Source organism: Cimex lectularius, unplaced genomic scaffold, assembly GCF_000648675.2.
Source record: "Cimex lectularius strain Harlan isolate CLEC.00 unplaced genomic scaffold, Clec_2.1 scaffold41, whole genome shotgun sequence".
Taxonomy (NCBI): domain Eukaryota; kingdom Metazoa; phylum Arthropoda; class Insecta; order Hemiptera; family Cimicidae; genus Cimex; species Cimex lectularius.
The window spans coordinates 604,921-620,673 of NW_019393011.1; the positions used below are offsets into that span (position 1 = coordinate 604,921).

Sequence of the window (15,753 nt, forward strand, 5' to 3'; positions counted from 1 at the left end):
TAACGAGACAATCGAGCAGTGTGTACATTAAGAGACTTAGTTTATACTTTTAATCGTATACAATTTTAATTACATATAAAACTCATACGTTGGGCCAATACGCTCTGGGATGAAGTTTTATGCTTCACTGAAGAAAAACATAAAAGGACCCCACGTGACCTGCATTCACCCGATCCTTTTGATAATACAGGAAAATGCTTTCTTTAAAATCACACACAAACTCACACGTTTCTACTTTTTTATGGGGAATATTTCAAAAACAAATAAAGTATATAATTGAGCATGCGTAACAGAAACAAGCAAACGCATTAGACACTTTCAATGTTTGTTTTCTTTTTTAAGGGGGTAGGGATTATTGTTATTAGGTTACGAGTTCAAATACTTGTTGAATGCGATTTAACCACAGTGGAATATGAGGTTCTGAAAAATATATTTTTTTTTAATAATTTATATTTTTTGTAGCCAGTTCATATGAATACGTATTACAAATATGTGGGTATATGGTTTTTGTAAAATCCCAGCTATTACACTAACCCTATGGCTAGAATTACCAATATGAGAGATCGGGGACGAGAAGGTCTCCAGATCATCGTCGTTTAAGGCGACGTGGCAAGTTCCAAGGGTGAGAAAGTGAAGAAAGGGTTTGGGCAGTAGGATTAGAATGGATAGAAGGTTGGTATGGAACTTTTGGAACAGAGATGAGATCAGCTCGTTGAAAAAGAAATGTTGAGGTCGTTGTAGATAGTAGTACTAAGGAGATTTTGACAATATGCCAAGGAGTTGTGATTGAAAAGAGTGGATACGCTAGATATTGGATTTCTTGTATAAAGTTGTGATGAGAAAGTCGAAAGTATAAATGGTAAACAGAATGTGATCAAGAATGATGAATGGTGAGCTTGTATCGGTCTAATATCTGAGTTCTCGTAGCCCCTCATTTCTCTGAAGCAGTAGTCAATTAGTAGGATCTCAGGATAAGGTAATAGAGGGTGGGTAAGAGTTTAAGTTTATAGAGGATGACTGGATGCCAGACCGTATCAAAAACTTGGGCCATATCCATTAAAGCACACCCGCAACACACTTTCTTCGCAACAGTCAGCCTCGGGAGAAAATCAGAAGTGTAAATGGTAAACAGCATGGGACCAAGAATGTTCCCCTGTGGGACGCGGGCTTGCCTAAGTCTAATATCTGAGTACTCGTCGCCCCATTTCTCTCTGAAGTAGTGGCCAGATTAGTAAGATTCCAGGTGATGACGAGAGGGTAGGGAGCGTTTAATTTTATAAAGCATGCCTTAGATATGGTGGACAGACCGTATCAAAAACCTGGGTCACCTCCAGGAAAGCCCAAACTATACATTTCTCAAGAGTCAGTCTCAAGAGAAAGTCAACAATATAAATGGTATACCGGATGTGACCAAGAATGTATCCTTGTGAAACGCAGACTTGTGTCGGTCGAATATCAGAGTACTCGTTGCCCCGTCTCTCCCTGAAGCAGTGGTTGGTTGAATAAGGATTCTAGGATAAAGATCGGATAAAAGCTCCGATAGAAATTCGGCAGTAAATAAATGGTATACAGGATGGGATCTAGAATGCTGCTTTTCTTGGTTTTTAAAAATTTTGAAATAGAAATCTTTGATATAATATGTTTTGGTTCCTCAATTCAATATAATACTGTTCCACATTTAATAAGCTGCTAATTGAATTTTAGTCACCTTCCTAATACGGCTCTTTATTTTATCCCTTTATGGCTTAGAGCATCAATTTTGTTAAAACGTTTCCAGGAAATCCCGTGAGTGTAGTGATAGAGTGTTTAGATTGGCACCAAATAAATCAGTGTTGCCAATACACGGGCAAAAATAGAGCAAGAACAGCACGCAGTATTTCCTGCTAACCTTAAACAAAATTCCGAACGTGACTAGAAATACTTTGATGAGGCTGTCGTGTCCATAGGAGAAAAACCAGCCGTTATTGATATTTATGACACCTTACATAAGATCACAGACAAAACATAGAGGATCTAGCCATCAAATGGAAGAAGGCTAAACTCGTAGAGTTAGGATACACCAATCAGGTGGAACATGTAATTGACACCGGCGATGCGCGACCGATTAAGCATTTATACTATCCAGTATCGCCCCACAGTCAATCTATTTTGGATAACGAACATGACCAAATGTTGAAAGATCAAGTCATAGTGAGATCGAACAGTCCATGGTCATCTCCAGAGGTGCTGGTCAAAGGCAGGTGCCCTTGGAGGCAAAGAGTTGCAAAAAGCCCTTACTATACCCAGACTAGGGTTATTCCATTTTGTACGGATGCCATTTGGTTTGCACAACGCTCCAGCGACTTGGTAGAGGCTAATTGTCCACGTTCTCGGAACGTAACTCACCATTGTAACTCATCATTGTAACCTCCGACTTCGATAGGCATATATGCGTGGTAGAGGAGGTATTGAAAAGGCTAACCGAAGCGAACTTCTCTGTAAGAGAGGCTGAGATGTCTGGGGAATGTAGTTAATAAGGATGGGCTGCAGGTGGATCCCGAAAAAGTGACTGCCATCTTAGAATACCCCACACCACGGAACATCCCGGGAAGTGAGACGATTCTTGGGGCTAGTGTCGTGGTATCGGATATTTGTCCCTAACTTTTCCAGTGGTGGTAACTCTGTTTTCTGATTTGTTGTTGAAAAATAAGAAGTGAGATTGGGGCAAGAACCGAGAGAGGACGTTGGAGGAGAAACTCGTGACTGCACCGGTTCTGACATGCCCCGATTTTTCGAAACCATTCACGCTACAAACCGACGCTTCAACGAAGGGTCTGTGGGCGATATTGTCTTGGTATTTCGATGAAGGAGAAAAACCTATTGCCTATGCATATCGAGGGTTAACAAAGCGGGAAAGAAGAATTCCACAACGGAACAGGTGTGCCTGGCAGTACTGTGGCTATCGATAAGTTCCGGCCATATTTGGAGGGAATGAACTTTAATGTTATACCGGACCAGTTCTTGAAGTGGCTGCACAATTTAAAAGACCCCCCAAAGAAGGTTAGCACGGTGGGCCGTAAGACTCCAGCAATTTCGGTTCTCGATTGAACACTTCCCGGGGAAGGAAAAAGCGCCGCTGATGCACTCTCTCGCCAGCTAGAAAACGCTGATAATCTGGTTGACTTGTCGTCCAAAGTTCGGGAGACATGGTATAACCGTATGCTGAACAATGTACAAGAGCACCCGGAAAAGTTGGAGGGGCGGTACTACCCTGTACAAGAGGGTGCCCAATGTCAACAAAATTTGTAGGCGATGACCGGCCTTGGAAGACAGTGGTACCCAAGTCACAGAGGCCAACGTTGCTGATGAAGCACCATGAGCACCCCTTCTCTGGGCACTTAGAGATATACAAAACTCTTCAAAGAGTGAAGGAAGCATATTTCTGGGCCGGGATGGCATTTGATGTGGCCCGGTATGTCGGAAAATGTGGAACCTTCCAATCTCTGAAACCGTCACAACAAGCACAAGGGGAAGATTGCTTATTCTTTCTTATATTTAAAAGTAGGATTTATGCTTTAAAAAAACCTTTGTATTTTTTTTTTTTTTTAGAGTAGTTTAGAAAACCGGGGGGTTAAACTAGTAAGTTGACATCCTGTATACAGAAATTAATTCTAAATAAATCAACTGGACTTAACTTACAACTTTCTCTTTTTTTTCATAAAAATGAATAGTTTCAGTTCAACTTCATGATACCTCTTAATGGGTTTTAAATTAGTCTAGAATAAAATCTAACGGCGATAAAGACCGAAAGCAATTAAACCCAGCCAAGTTAGTTTATAATTAGAAAGGAAGGTCTGTTGATCGCATTTCCCAAAACGAAGTGCTGTTTGTAGCGGATTTCCAAGTTCTCCATTCCAAATTCCGCGGGAAATCTCTAACGGGTACGAATTGACAGTTAGGGCAATTTAAAACGTAATTCACTTCTGACCCGAGGAGCGAACAAACGGGTTTAGTTTTTTTCATAATACCGCAATACTGGCATTTGGTGGTACATACGACGCCATGGGGAGGATATTGGAGCAACCGGCCAACAACCCAACCCATACTTTGGTTTTTTAAACCAAAGGCTTCTTCACTGCTTTGAACGATCAATAACAGTTTTTATAAAAGTCCTGTTCAATTTAAATTTCGCTCAATTGTATCTATTTTGTAAGTTGAAGGGGAACATGTGCGGAACGCGTCAACCATAAATAGTTTCCTTTATATTCGACATGTTAATTGAAAGACTTTATTATTTTTAGAAGAAATATATTTTTGAAAGAAATATATTTTTAATCGGTAGAAAGGCCGGCCCTAACTTGTATTACATTCTGAGCCCCTCCCAGCTCAAGATTAATTTGAAATTTCGCAAACGGATCAACATAATTTAATAGGACTTAGCATAGTTATGAACGGATACTACTGATATCCTTATCGAAACGGATTTAATGTAAAAGTGCAATTCCTTGTTGCATAAGGACAAGCGGAAAATCTTGTCCAATATCGAACTGAACTCCACCTCGTAATTTCATAATTATTAGTTAATAAGACTGCGTTGAAATAATCATTCTGATTGCCATATCCGACCAAACAACTAATGAATTGTAACCTTTTGATAAATAAAAAAAAATGTTATGATTTTATAGTTATATGGTAGGATATGGCAAATCAGAATGATAAAACAAACAAAAAATTATAAATGTCTATTTCCCGGTAGATGTAAATAATCGTCTGTCAAATTTTCTTTCGATTTAAATTCGTGTTCCTGTCTTGATACAGGTCACCTTGACTTGATAATTGTCATCAAGCGAAATTTTCTCCGCGAGAGTGAATGAAGCTTTCTCCTGTCGGAATCCCTTGCTTTAATGATTTATTTCTGTAACAAAACATCAAATTAATCTAACGTTAACAAGTTTTGAGCGATTTTGAACGAGATAAATTGTCAAGAATGGAACGGAATAGGTGCGTTATCAACAAAAGCTCGGACAGCCAGGCAGTATTAAAAGCGACTACCTCATTGACAAAGTCTAAATTTGGGACTGGATTAAGGCCCTGACAGACATTGGGGACAACAAAATCATTATTTTTTGGGGGGTATCAGGATATACAGGGCAGAGGGAAAGTCGATTGGCCGAGGAAAGTTCACTCAGGGCAGCTATCAGCTCTGAACTCTTTTGCTGCATATCAAATTGCCAAAACCGTAGATCCATCAGACAGATTAAGAAGTGCTCGGTTCATTGGTGTGTAGTCCAGGACAGAGAAATGTTCATGGTCCCTGTACAAGGTCGTAAAGAGCCCGACTTTTAGTAACTTAAACTATGTACTTAAATTCACTAATTTCGTGGTCCGCTTGACCAATTAATATATTACAATTAATTAAGGTTTTTAGCTGAGATAAAAAAAAGTCAATGGCACGAGCGAGATTCGAACCCACGACCTTCGGCTAGATACGCCCCTGCTCTACTACTTGAGCTATCGTGACCTCGATCCACTCGGACACCAACTTCCTATCTCAACCCCACCTTTTGAATTTTCCCTCCTTTTTGCCATTTTTCAAATGTCGTGTGATCGGAATGGATTCTCGGCGACAAATGAAGATCATGGGTTCGAATCCCGCTCGCGCCATTGACTTTTTTATCTCAATTAAAAGCCTTATTAATTGTACTATGTACTTTGTTGAGCTGAATAGAGTGCAAATTTTTTCTCCTGGACATCATAAACCAACATTTGAATCACTCTTTCGAAATCCAACCTGCCACAGTACAGAAAGATTTCTTGTCTTTTGTCATGAAAAGCTGATTTCTGTAGCAAATGATTAATTTTGTAGAAAATATTTGATTTTTCATTATTGTCTTATACATTTTAAAACCGACATTTAAAGCGATAATCCGAGAGATATGCTTATGCAAATCTTCAAATCCATTCACCCAGGTTTAGAGTTGTTTGGTAGAATTCTAATTTTCCTAATGCAAGGTTCGCAAGTTTCTTTTTGCTTTTCAAGGATTTCTCTCCACCCTCTTCACATCATTTTCAGTTTACAACAAAAGTTCTGGAGTTATTTGACTCAATATATAATAAAAGCTTTCAATTCTCTCTAAGTATTTCGATGATAATAAGTAGAAACCAAATTAATTTTTAAGTTGTAAACTTTAAATCGGGTGTAATATGTATGTATTTTTAATAGTCGATTATTAATGAAACTTATTCAATTCACTAGTTTTCGTTATCCTATTATCCCACCTTCGAGAAGGAAAAATCATAAGTTAAACTGTTGACGTCGAAATATAAGAAAACATCTAAAAAGTAAAATTTTAGCATTAAACAACAAGTTGAGTGATTTTGTCGAACTAGAAAAACTAAAAGATTCAACTAATCAATTACAACTTATGTATCATGCTGAATGTTGTACAAGTTTTAGAAAACTCCATAATATTTTGTAAGCAACAAAAACTTCACCCCAGCATATCTTCTCAAGAATTATTAACTGGAATTCAGGAAATCGCTAAATTTTATAATATTAGACTACTGTTTGAACCAAAATCAGAAAATATATTAGAATTTGAAGATTTAATAAAAGTTAATTGCGAAGTTCATTATTTTATTATGCCTGCCTTTGATCACTAACCATGATTATAATCTTTTCAAATTACTATCAGCACCTAGGCAACATGAATCTAAATCCATCACTATTATACCTAATCAATTCACTAGTTTTCGTCGTCCGCTTGACCAATTAATATCTTTCAATTAATTAAGGCTTTTAGGTGGGATAAAAAAGTCAATGTCACGAGCGGGATTCGAACCCACGACCTTCGGCTAGATACGCCGCTGCTCTACCACTTGAGCTATCGTGACTTCGATCCACTCGGACACTAACTTCCCATCTCAACCAAGAACAAGTGACTGAAATTGGGTTGAGACCGGAAGTCTTTAGAAAACTATGATTTCTTTTTGAAAAACAAATTAATTTTGAACATGTAGTTAACGTTAAATATTGATCATAAATGGTAACTTAACCGAAAAGCGTTCAATGTCATTTGAAATAGCTTCACGGCCACGTCTCAAAGGCCTGAAGAGCGAATCGAATGATTAGGATTGAAATTGGAAAAGAATGACCTGTTAAAGGAATTAGCCTTGAGGGACGAATTTTTTCTAAAAAGGATGTTCACCATAACCCAGGCAATACATATCAACTGGTACATATAAAACGAGCTTTTTCCAAAAGAATGTGGATAACGCCTTTTTGAATATTTTTGAGGTTAAAGTACGGAGCTTAGTCAAAGCATACAACTCCTTAAGAATCCATCTTTCAATCATCTTTTCAATATCTACGTTTGTAGCCCAACCGTTTAGGAACTCAGCTTTCCTATGCCTCAGTTCTGAAAATCCTCAATGCCGACTGAAACGCTTGTGACCCAGTGATCTCACAAGTGATCAGAGTTAGAAATGTGGCGCATATCCTTACGTCGTCGTGTATAATTAAAAAATACCAAAACTGATTTCTGATTATTTCTGAAAGAGAGATAAACGCTCGGGATTGTTGTTCTCAGCGTCCGATAAGTAGGTCGCTCGGATTCGTACATTCCTTTCTTAAATTAAACACAGCACGCTCATACTTTCTTTACACACAATTGTGGAAGCACGGTGAGGATTTTTTTTTGTAAACACATCTTACATAAATAGAACTACCAGTCGTCCACTTGTCGTTTCGGTGCATATAAATTGGTTTACATTTTGAGAAAACTCTAGGGATACATTTTTAGAACAGTAAGAAAAAAGAGGCCATTTCAACACGCTCTCAGAATACAAGCCTTTTGAATATTGCCTGAAAACCTATATTTACATATTTATTTATATAGAATATAACGCTAAATTTCATAGCTCTAACTTTGGCTATGTTTACTCAATTAAAAATCAAATGTTCGTCTTCTTTATTAACAAACTTATAATTTACGTACAGTGAAGCCTTTAAAGTTGTAGTAAACTAAGAAATAACATACATGTTACGTAGGTATATTTCACACCAAGAACCCCTCCTGAAAAATAAATCCAAAGAGCCTGTACGGCCATTATTGTGTTTTATTTTTTATTTATTGGGTCGCGCCAATGTTAGATGTTAGGTCGAAAATGTAGTCACATTATCCGTTAGGGAGTAGGTAACTAACATGGCAGCCACGAATTTAACAGCTGTTTTTTGTTTACACGTATTTTTATTCTTAAATATGCATTAATTAAATCAGACCAATACATTTCTTTACATTTATACATTTACAATTTAACGCAAAACAAAACCATAACAAACAATAACAAGCCTTCAACTGTTACAGATTTATTTTTGGTTTTACCAGTCGCCATGGGCAGCATTGCGGAAAAATTAACATTTAACATGCTAAGAAAAAAGGGGACGTTCACAATCTTTCTGTATAATTCTCGACTTGAGTTAACACGAGTTAACATCTAACAAAATTGTGAATACACTAATTATTTTGTTTAACTCCACTTCTGCTTTGCCTATTATTTTAATTTTATTGTGCATTTTTTTTCACTAACGTCTATAATTTAAGGTCTATATGCCTTAATGTCTCACCACCACCTACGCGGACGTTACCGCAATTTTGTCCTCGAACTCGAATAATATTCAAACTATTTGTACTATCCACGTACACCTTGAGCTTAAAGTTGAATGTACTCCGTGTTCACAATGGAAAAGCAGTCTTACACTGACATCAATATCAAAGACATACCGACTTTCATGCAAGAAAAACAATCGGGCTATACTTAGACAGTGGACTGGCGTGAATCGCACAAGCTTTAAGAGGCAACAACTAAAGAGAAGACTTGGACAAGTACGAAGATTCTAGGACCAAAAATCAGGCTTGGTCGTCAAAACTAAACTAACCTTATACAAGATTTTACTGCGACCATTTTGGGCATAAGGAATGGAACTGTGAAGTTCTGCCGAGCCATCAAACATCCAGCGCATCTAATCCTTCCAATCAAAAGTCCTCAGTCAAATCGTCAAAGCTCCTTACTACGTCATTACTTCACTCCACGACGACCACAACATTCCTTTTGTTAACGAACTTCCAACAATTTCACACCAACCTCTCGATTCATCCTAATCCTAATGCTTGACCCCTCTATACACATTCTTATCCCGTGAACCCGCCAAGTCGCCTTAATAGATGATGGCCTCGAGACCTCCATGCATCTTAATCCCTCACACTGAGTGCCAACATTGGCGATTTATCATGGCACGTCTACTTTGTTTGCAGTGCAGGCATTAATGTTAGCACTGCGACTGCGTGAAAAAATGTACTGTGTACACATTTGTAAGATGTGTAAGCCACAAATTAAAAAAAAAGGTATACAACATGTCCACATAAGCCCACCTCCCATTTGTTTCATTTTATCATGCAAATCTGATCTTAAAATGATACTAATTGAACATCATCTTGTCCCTTAATAATAGTACTGTTTATAAGATGGTCCAAATTTTTTTTCTTCTAAAATTCTCCCCTATGGATTTATAAATGACCCCGCAGATCACAAGAGGAACTCTCACAAAAAAGGACTTTTGGAATATGAACAGAATAGAAATGATANAACAGCAATATTTTTTTGCTATAATGATTGATATTTTCATCAGAAGCGATTAATCTGTTTTAATTGAGTCGTTTGAGGGTTTGGATTATCTTTCCCATGGAGATCAAGTCCGTGGAGCAGCCATCGATTTTCTGTTGATTGGAAGGAGGAGACTTAACTCGCCCGGGGGCAATAAATTCTGTCGCTGTACGAGTCTGTATTGTGCGCTGTTAGGCGCAATTTTGAACGATAACCTTCAAAGAATTCAAAAATCGATTATTGAGGGGGAGCCTGATCGCGTTGACGGGTATGAAGAAAAACGATGAGCAGATTCGAATATTTATGCGTTATGCCAAATAATATTACGTACTGTTGTATAATTATTTTCGTGAGTTCAGAAGATTCGGGTGACAAAATTTCCTTTTGATATGACAAAAGTAACAAGTCTCCTACAAATCAATTTCAACTCCCTTTACTTAATCCTTAAAAATATTTGTTTAATATGATAAGTAACGTTAAACATTATTTCATATGCTTTATTATTTTTGTGTTGCAGAAGGAGATGGATGTGATCACGTAATATAACCAGTGAATTAAAAAAAAAAAAAAACCTGACCTTTCTAAAGGAACATACAATGAAAAATATGCAAGAAAGTGCACCTCAAATTAAGAGCAATGACATTTATGTTATAAATGACAGCTTGTACGAGTCACCGAAGAAAATCGTCGATACGGAGAACTGTCGAATTTCCAATGTGATGAAGCTCGAAAGGCTCTCAATCAGCTCTTGCGAGGAACAAATCGCGATTGGCCACGGTGAAAACGGGTTCGGTTTGACAAATGACGAAGATGTCCACAAGAACGGTGGGATGCCGATCTCGCCGCCTAAGTCTATAGAAAATCAAAACAAGGCCGACGATTTCAACGACGCAGTTCAGGACAGCGGGCTGGAATCCGCGGCATCCAGCTGGGACAGAACGCTCGCTGAAGTCAAGGAACACACGTTCATCCGCCTTCAAGACGAACTGAAAAAAGCTCAGGAGGAATTAAAACTCAGAGACGAAGAAGTGTCCCGGTTGAACAGGATAAGGTCCGAGGTCGAATCTGAACTGGAGGAACTCACAGCAAGTCTTTTTCAAGTAAGATTTCAAAACTTTATAGTAGTTAGAGAATTTTTTTTAAACTTTTATTTGAGGTTTATGTGCTTAAATCATGCTCCGATCCACCCAGCAGGGTCGTTTCCATTGAAAATAACGACAAATACGTTGTTTTTGGTTAGGATTATTGATTATCAAGGATTCAATGTTGTTTTTCAGTGAAGCGGGTTTTCTCTTGTTTCGTTCTCATTTTTATATTGTTTACTGGCTCGGCAGGGTCATTTCCAGCGAAAATAACTACATACGTTGAGAAAAATTTTGTTTTAACGTGGACATGTTTTTGAGCTGGATAATAAATTTTTTGCCACCATTTACGCATCATGAATTTTGCGTTACCGGGGAGTGCGCATGGGTTAGGCTATGCTTTAAGTCAGGAACAAACTTCCCCTATGCAAAGCTATGCGACGCTACCCGATGCCACCTGACGCAAATCCAAAGTCCATTTTTCCATGAGATTGTATTACCCCCTCCCCGATGCTATGCTACGCTACCGTACTCTACGCTCTGCGATCCTCACTGTCCTGATTTTAGTCGCATCGAGTACAGTCGAAGACAAAAAACCGGACGCTCATATTTTTATTCAAACTACATGTATTATTGTAGTTATATTAATTACAACATACTTATTTTAATATAAACCAAATTAACCGAGATAAAAATCCATTAGTTTTTATTTAAAATAATAATAATAATTCCCTAATTTCGTGGTCCGCTTGACCAATTAATATATTACAATTAAGGTTTTTAGATGAGATAAAAAAGTCAATGGCACGAGGGGGATTCGAACCCACAATCTTNTTTTATCTCGGGGAGTGATTTGGTGATGTCCTCTCCTTCAAAGATTTCAAATCTAGACCTAGCATACCTATCACATTCTGCGAGGTAGTGCTTTGCCGTTTCTTCTTTTATTTCACAAAATCGGCAAATGGGGTCTGGTAGAATACCCATTACAAAGAGGTGTCTTCTCAGAGTGGCAATGGCCCGTCAGGATACCTATCAGCCTCCTAATTCCCTTTCTTGAGTTAGAGAATAGCCATTTCGATTATGTTGGTTTGATCTCCTTCACAAACTCCTTCGATTGCCTGTGTGCGGGGGACAGATTCCTTTCCTTAAGGAATTATTTCATGCCCCAGGTATTGATACTCTCTTTCGCTGTGCTTATAGAGTGAGGTAATACCGGTTATGGCCCGACAAACGCAGTATTAGAACCTTCTTTGGCTAGGCCATCCGCCTTTTCATTGCCATGGTGTCCTTTATGTGCTGGTATCCAAATAAGGGTCACCTTATGCTCAAACCTGAAAGAGATCCTATTGATAAGATCAATAGTTTCCTCCACCAGTCGTGAGGTTGACAAATCTTTTTGTAATGCCCTAAGACTAGCCTGACTGTCAGAAGAGATTTTAATATCTTTTCCCTTAATTTTATTTTCCATAAGTGTTATACAACACACATTGATGGCCCAGATTTTCGCCTGAAAAACGGTGGTGTTATTGTCAAGATGGGAGGAGATGCTGATTCCTAATTTTGGTATGTACATTCCTGCTCCGCTCCCTCTACCTTTGATAAGTGATCCATCTGTGTAGCAGTCTATGTAACGGTGGTCATCATCCAAACTATAATTATATTCACCAGGAGTGATACCTGAAAGTACTTTTTCCCCGAATGGGTTTTAATATTTTTATCACTAACGCTTAATAATTGACCGTTAACCTTACTCAATAGTTTTGAGATTTTCGAGTGACCTATGTTATTGCACTTGATGATTCCTGCTGCCCTCGCTAATTAATCTGTAGCAGCTGATTAGTGCTCTGACCTTAACCTCAATGTGAAGGGGTGTGGTATTGGTTATGATTTCAAGTGCTAGGGTGGGTGTAGTTGAAAATGCTCATGTCATCCTCATACAACCTAGTCTTTGAAATGACCTTAATTTATTACTATTCCCTTTATTTTCTAGACCTTTCCACCACACTAAAGCTGTGAAAAAGAATCTAGGTAGAATAATTGCACTATATAGCCATTTGGCTACCATGGTTTGATGTCCCATGTTTTACCAACAATTCTCCTACATTGTACCATTGATATGGTGCCTTTCCTGTATATGTTATTAATATGACCTTTCCAATCAAGTTTCCTGTCGAGTGTCACACCAAGGAATTTGATTGAATCCACTAACTTTAATTCTATGCCCTGAAATTTAGGGTTTTTAAAATTACCTAATGTTCTTCTCCTGCTAAACATTATCAATTCTAGTTTAGCAGGATTAATTGATAAACCTTTGTGACAACACCACCTATAAAGCAATCCCATGGCGTTTTCCATCAGTATGAAAGAGTCAGGGGTTCCCTACTTGTGAGCATTATGGTACCATCATCTGAAAATAATTGACTGTAGAAACCTGAATTATTCAGAAGTTCTATTAAGCTGTTTACTGTAATTAGCCATAAAAGAGGTGACAAACAGCCTCCCAGTGGACACCCTCCTTTTACATTAATTCTAAGAGTGCTACCACCTAAGCACATATTGACCATCCTCCCCTCCAAGTAGGTCTTCACCCATTTAGTAAGGTGATGGTCGACATTGTAATTATCTAATGCTGATATAATGCAAGAAGTATCAGCATTATCAAACGCCCCTTGGATATCGAAGAAGCAACGTAGTGTATATTCATTATTAAATAATGATTTCTCGATCCTGCCTATTAGTGAGTGCAAGGCAGTTTCCATTGATTTTCTCTATAATTGTTATGAAAATAGAAGATATACTTATAGGTCTATACGATTTAGGTAATTGATATGAGACCTTACCTGGTTTGGGTAAGAAAATTACCCTTATTTCCTTCCAGCATTTTGGTATATATCCCAATGCCAGACTACTCCTTAGGAGATCCCATACTACTAGATAGACTAGGTGTATCCTGTTGAAGGAGGGCAGGGAATATTCCATCCACCCCGGCTGACTTGTATTTCTTGAAGGATCATAACTTAATTATCATAAACTAACCTAGATTGGAGGTCGATGGTGTATTTTTATAAAGTTTCCGCCATCAGCCCAAGTCATACACACAACCTGAGAAGCGATGGAGAAGCACTTCGCCATCAGCCCCTCCCCATTCACACCAATAAATACATTCACTCATACAAGACACAGAAACACAAAACACATATTTTGTAGGCTATATGCAATAAAAAATTCCCATTCCCCTAAAAAGCGGAACAGGGGACTCTGAAACTCGCTACCGTGTTCTTAAATCCGGCGGCATGCCTACACGCTCTCTGTATGGAGCCAAGGCATGACACTCCTCTATTATGTGGGACACATCGAGCAACCTTTCTCTGCATAAGGGGCACCTGCACGGGCTTTGGCCCAAAAGCAGGTGCCCGTATGTCAACCGCTTATGGCCAATCCTCAGTCGCGTGAGGACGATCCCTTGTCTCCTGCTGAGGTTCTCTGAGGGCCATCTACCGTATATGTATTAATTACATAATTATTTTAAAACAAACCAAATGAAGCGAGATAAAAAATTCATTAGTTTTTATTTTAAAAAATTAATTTTAATGGTTTGGCAGAAAATTTATCAAAAAACACCGGAATAACTATTTAAAACAATTAAATTTACCTAACAATTTATTACATGGTTTTGTTCATAAAATTTAACTAACGATTTATTACATGGTTTTTAAACGATTTTAAAATTACTCCATTTTCGTCGAGTAGCGTCAGAACAGGACACTCATATTTTTATTTCAATCTATATGTATTATTGCTGTTATATTAATTACAACATATTTATTTTTAATACGAAATTAAGCGAGATCAAAAATTTGTTACATTTATTTTTTAAAAAATTAATTTTAATGGTTTGGCAGAAAATTTATCAAATACGGAATAACTTTATTTAAAACAATTAAATTTAACTAACATTTATTACATGGTTGTGCTCAAAAATGTAACTAACAATTTATTACATGGTTTGGCTCAAAATAATGCATAAGAACAAAAGAGGCGTTACGATTGTGACAGTGATTATTGTGATACACGCTGTGTGATTGTTTATGGCGTGCGCTTGGCGTCGCATAGATGTGCACACCCTACCACAACGAGACGGGGCGTCGGATAGCATCAGCTAACATCGCGTAGCGTAGCATCGGGTAAGTGCGTTCCCCGCTTAAATCTTGCGCCAATCGAACCTGCTGAGTCGATTCCATCTAAAACGTGATCTAATACGTTGAGAAACGAGGAGTGTGCATGGGTTGGATAGGTTAGACTAAGTTTGGTAGGGTTAGTGTTAGGTTAGGTAGAGTTAGAATTAGGGTTTTTGTTACGCCTGGTCTAGGCTTGCTGTTAGGTTACTTATCCATAATTTAATATTTTTCAATGATGCGGAGAAAATAATACATTTGGATGTTTACTCTGTTGAGTAGTTTCTGTTGAAAACAAGTACAATCATGTGGAAATATATGTATTATATTCTTCTGTTTTTTGCTTTTTTTCTAGCTTGTTTTTTATGTTTACGAGCTCAACTCATATGACAAACGGCATTTAAAACAAGTACACATATTTCTAACTACATTTTTTCTATTTTTTCCCGTATCTTTCACTTGTTTTGTGGTTTATGTGCTTAATTCTAGTGGATCATTTTCATTCAAAACAAGTCGAAATAAGACGAAATATTTTTTTCTCTCCGTTTTTATGTTTTTCTTTCTTATATTAGAGAGAGTCTTTTTAATTGAAAACAAATACAAATACTTAAAACATGACAATTTTCGCGATAATTTTGCTTATTTTCAGGTAGGTTTTAAGTCATCATGAATAAATTGCAGCTTTGATAACGATAACTGTTTGTATAATTCTAATGAAGTACAATTGTAAGATTATAATAATCTCAATTCATTTAAATAAGGTAACGAATCAAATCAGAGACGATGGATTGGGTCTATTTTTATTTAAGGAAGGCAGTGGATCAATAATCAATGAGGGGCTATAAGCTATGTGC

General features: G+C 37.6%; 1 protein-coding gene across 1 annotated transcript in view; it reads left to right on the plus strand.

Moving 5' to 3' along the window:
* LOC106665425 (guanine nucleotide exchange factor for Rab-3A-like) overlaps nucleotides 1-15,753 on the plus strand; it is a 56,881-nt gene that overhangs the window by 22,987 nt on the left and 18,141 nt on the right. Inside the window, exon 2 of the mRNA XM_024229757.1 lies at nucleotides 10,160-10,742. Within this exon, the coding sequence (XP_024085525.1) occupies nucleotides 10,239-10,742 (504 nt within the window). The 5' untranslated portion in view covers nucleotides 10,160-10,238. The remainder of the gene's footprint in view (nucleotides 1-10,159; nucleotides 10,743-15,753) is intronic.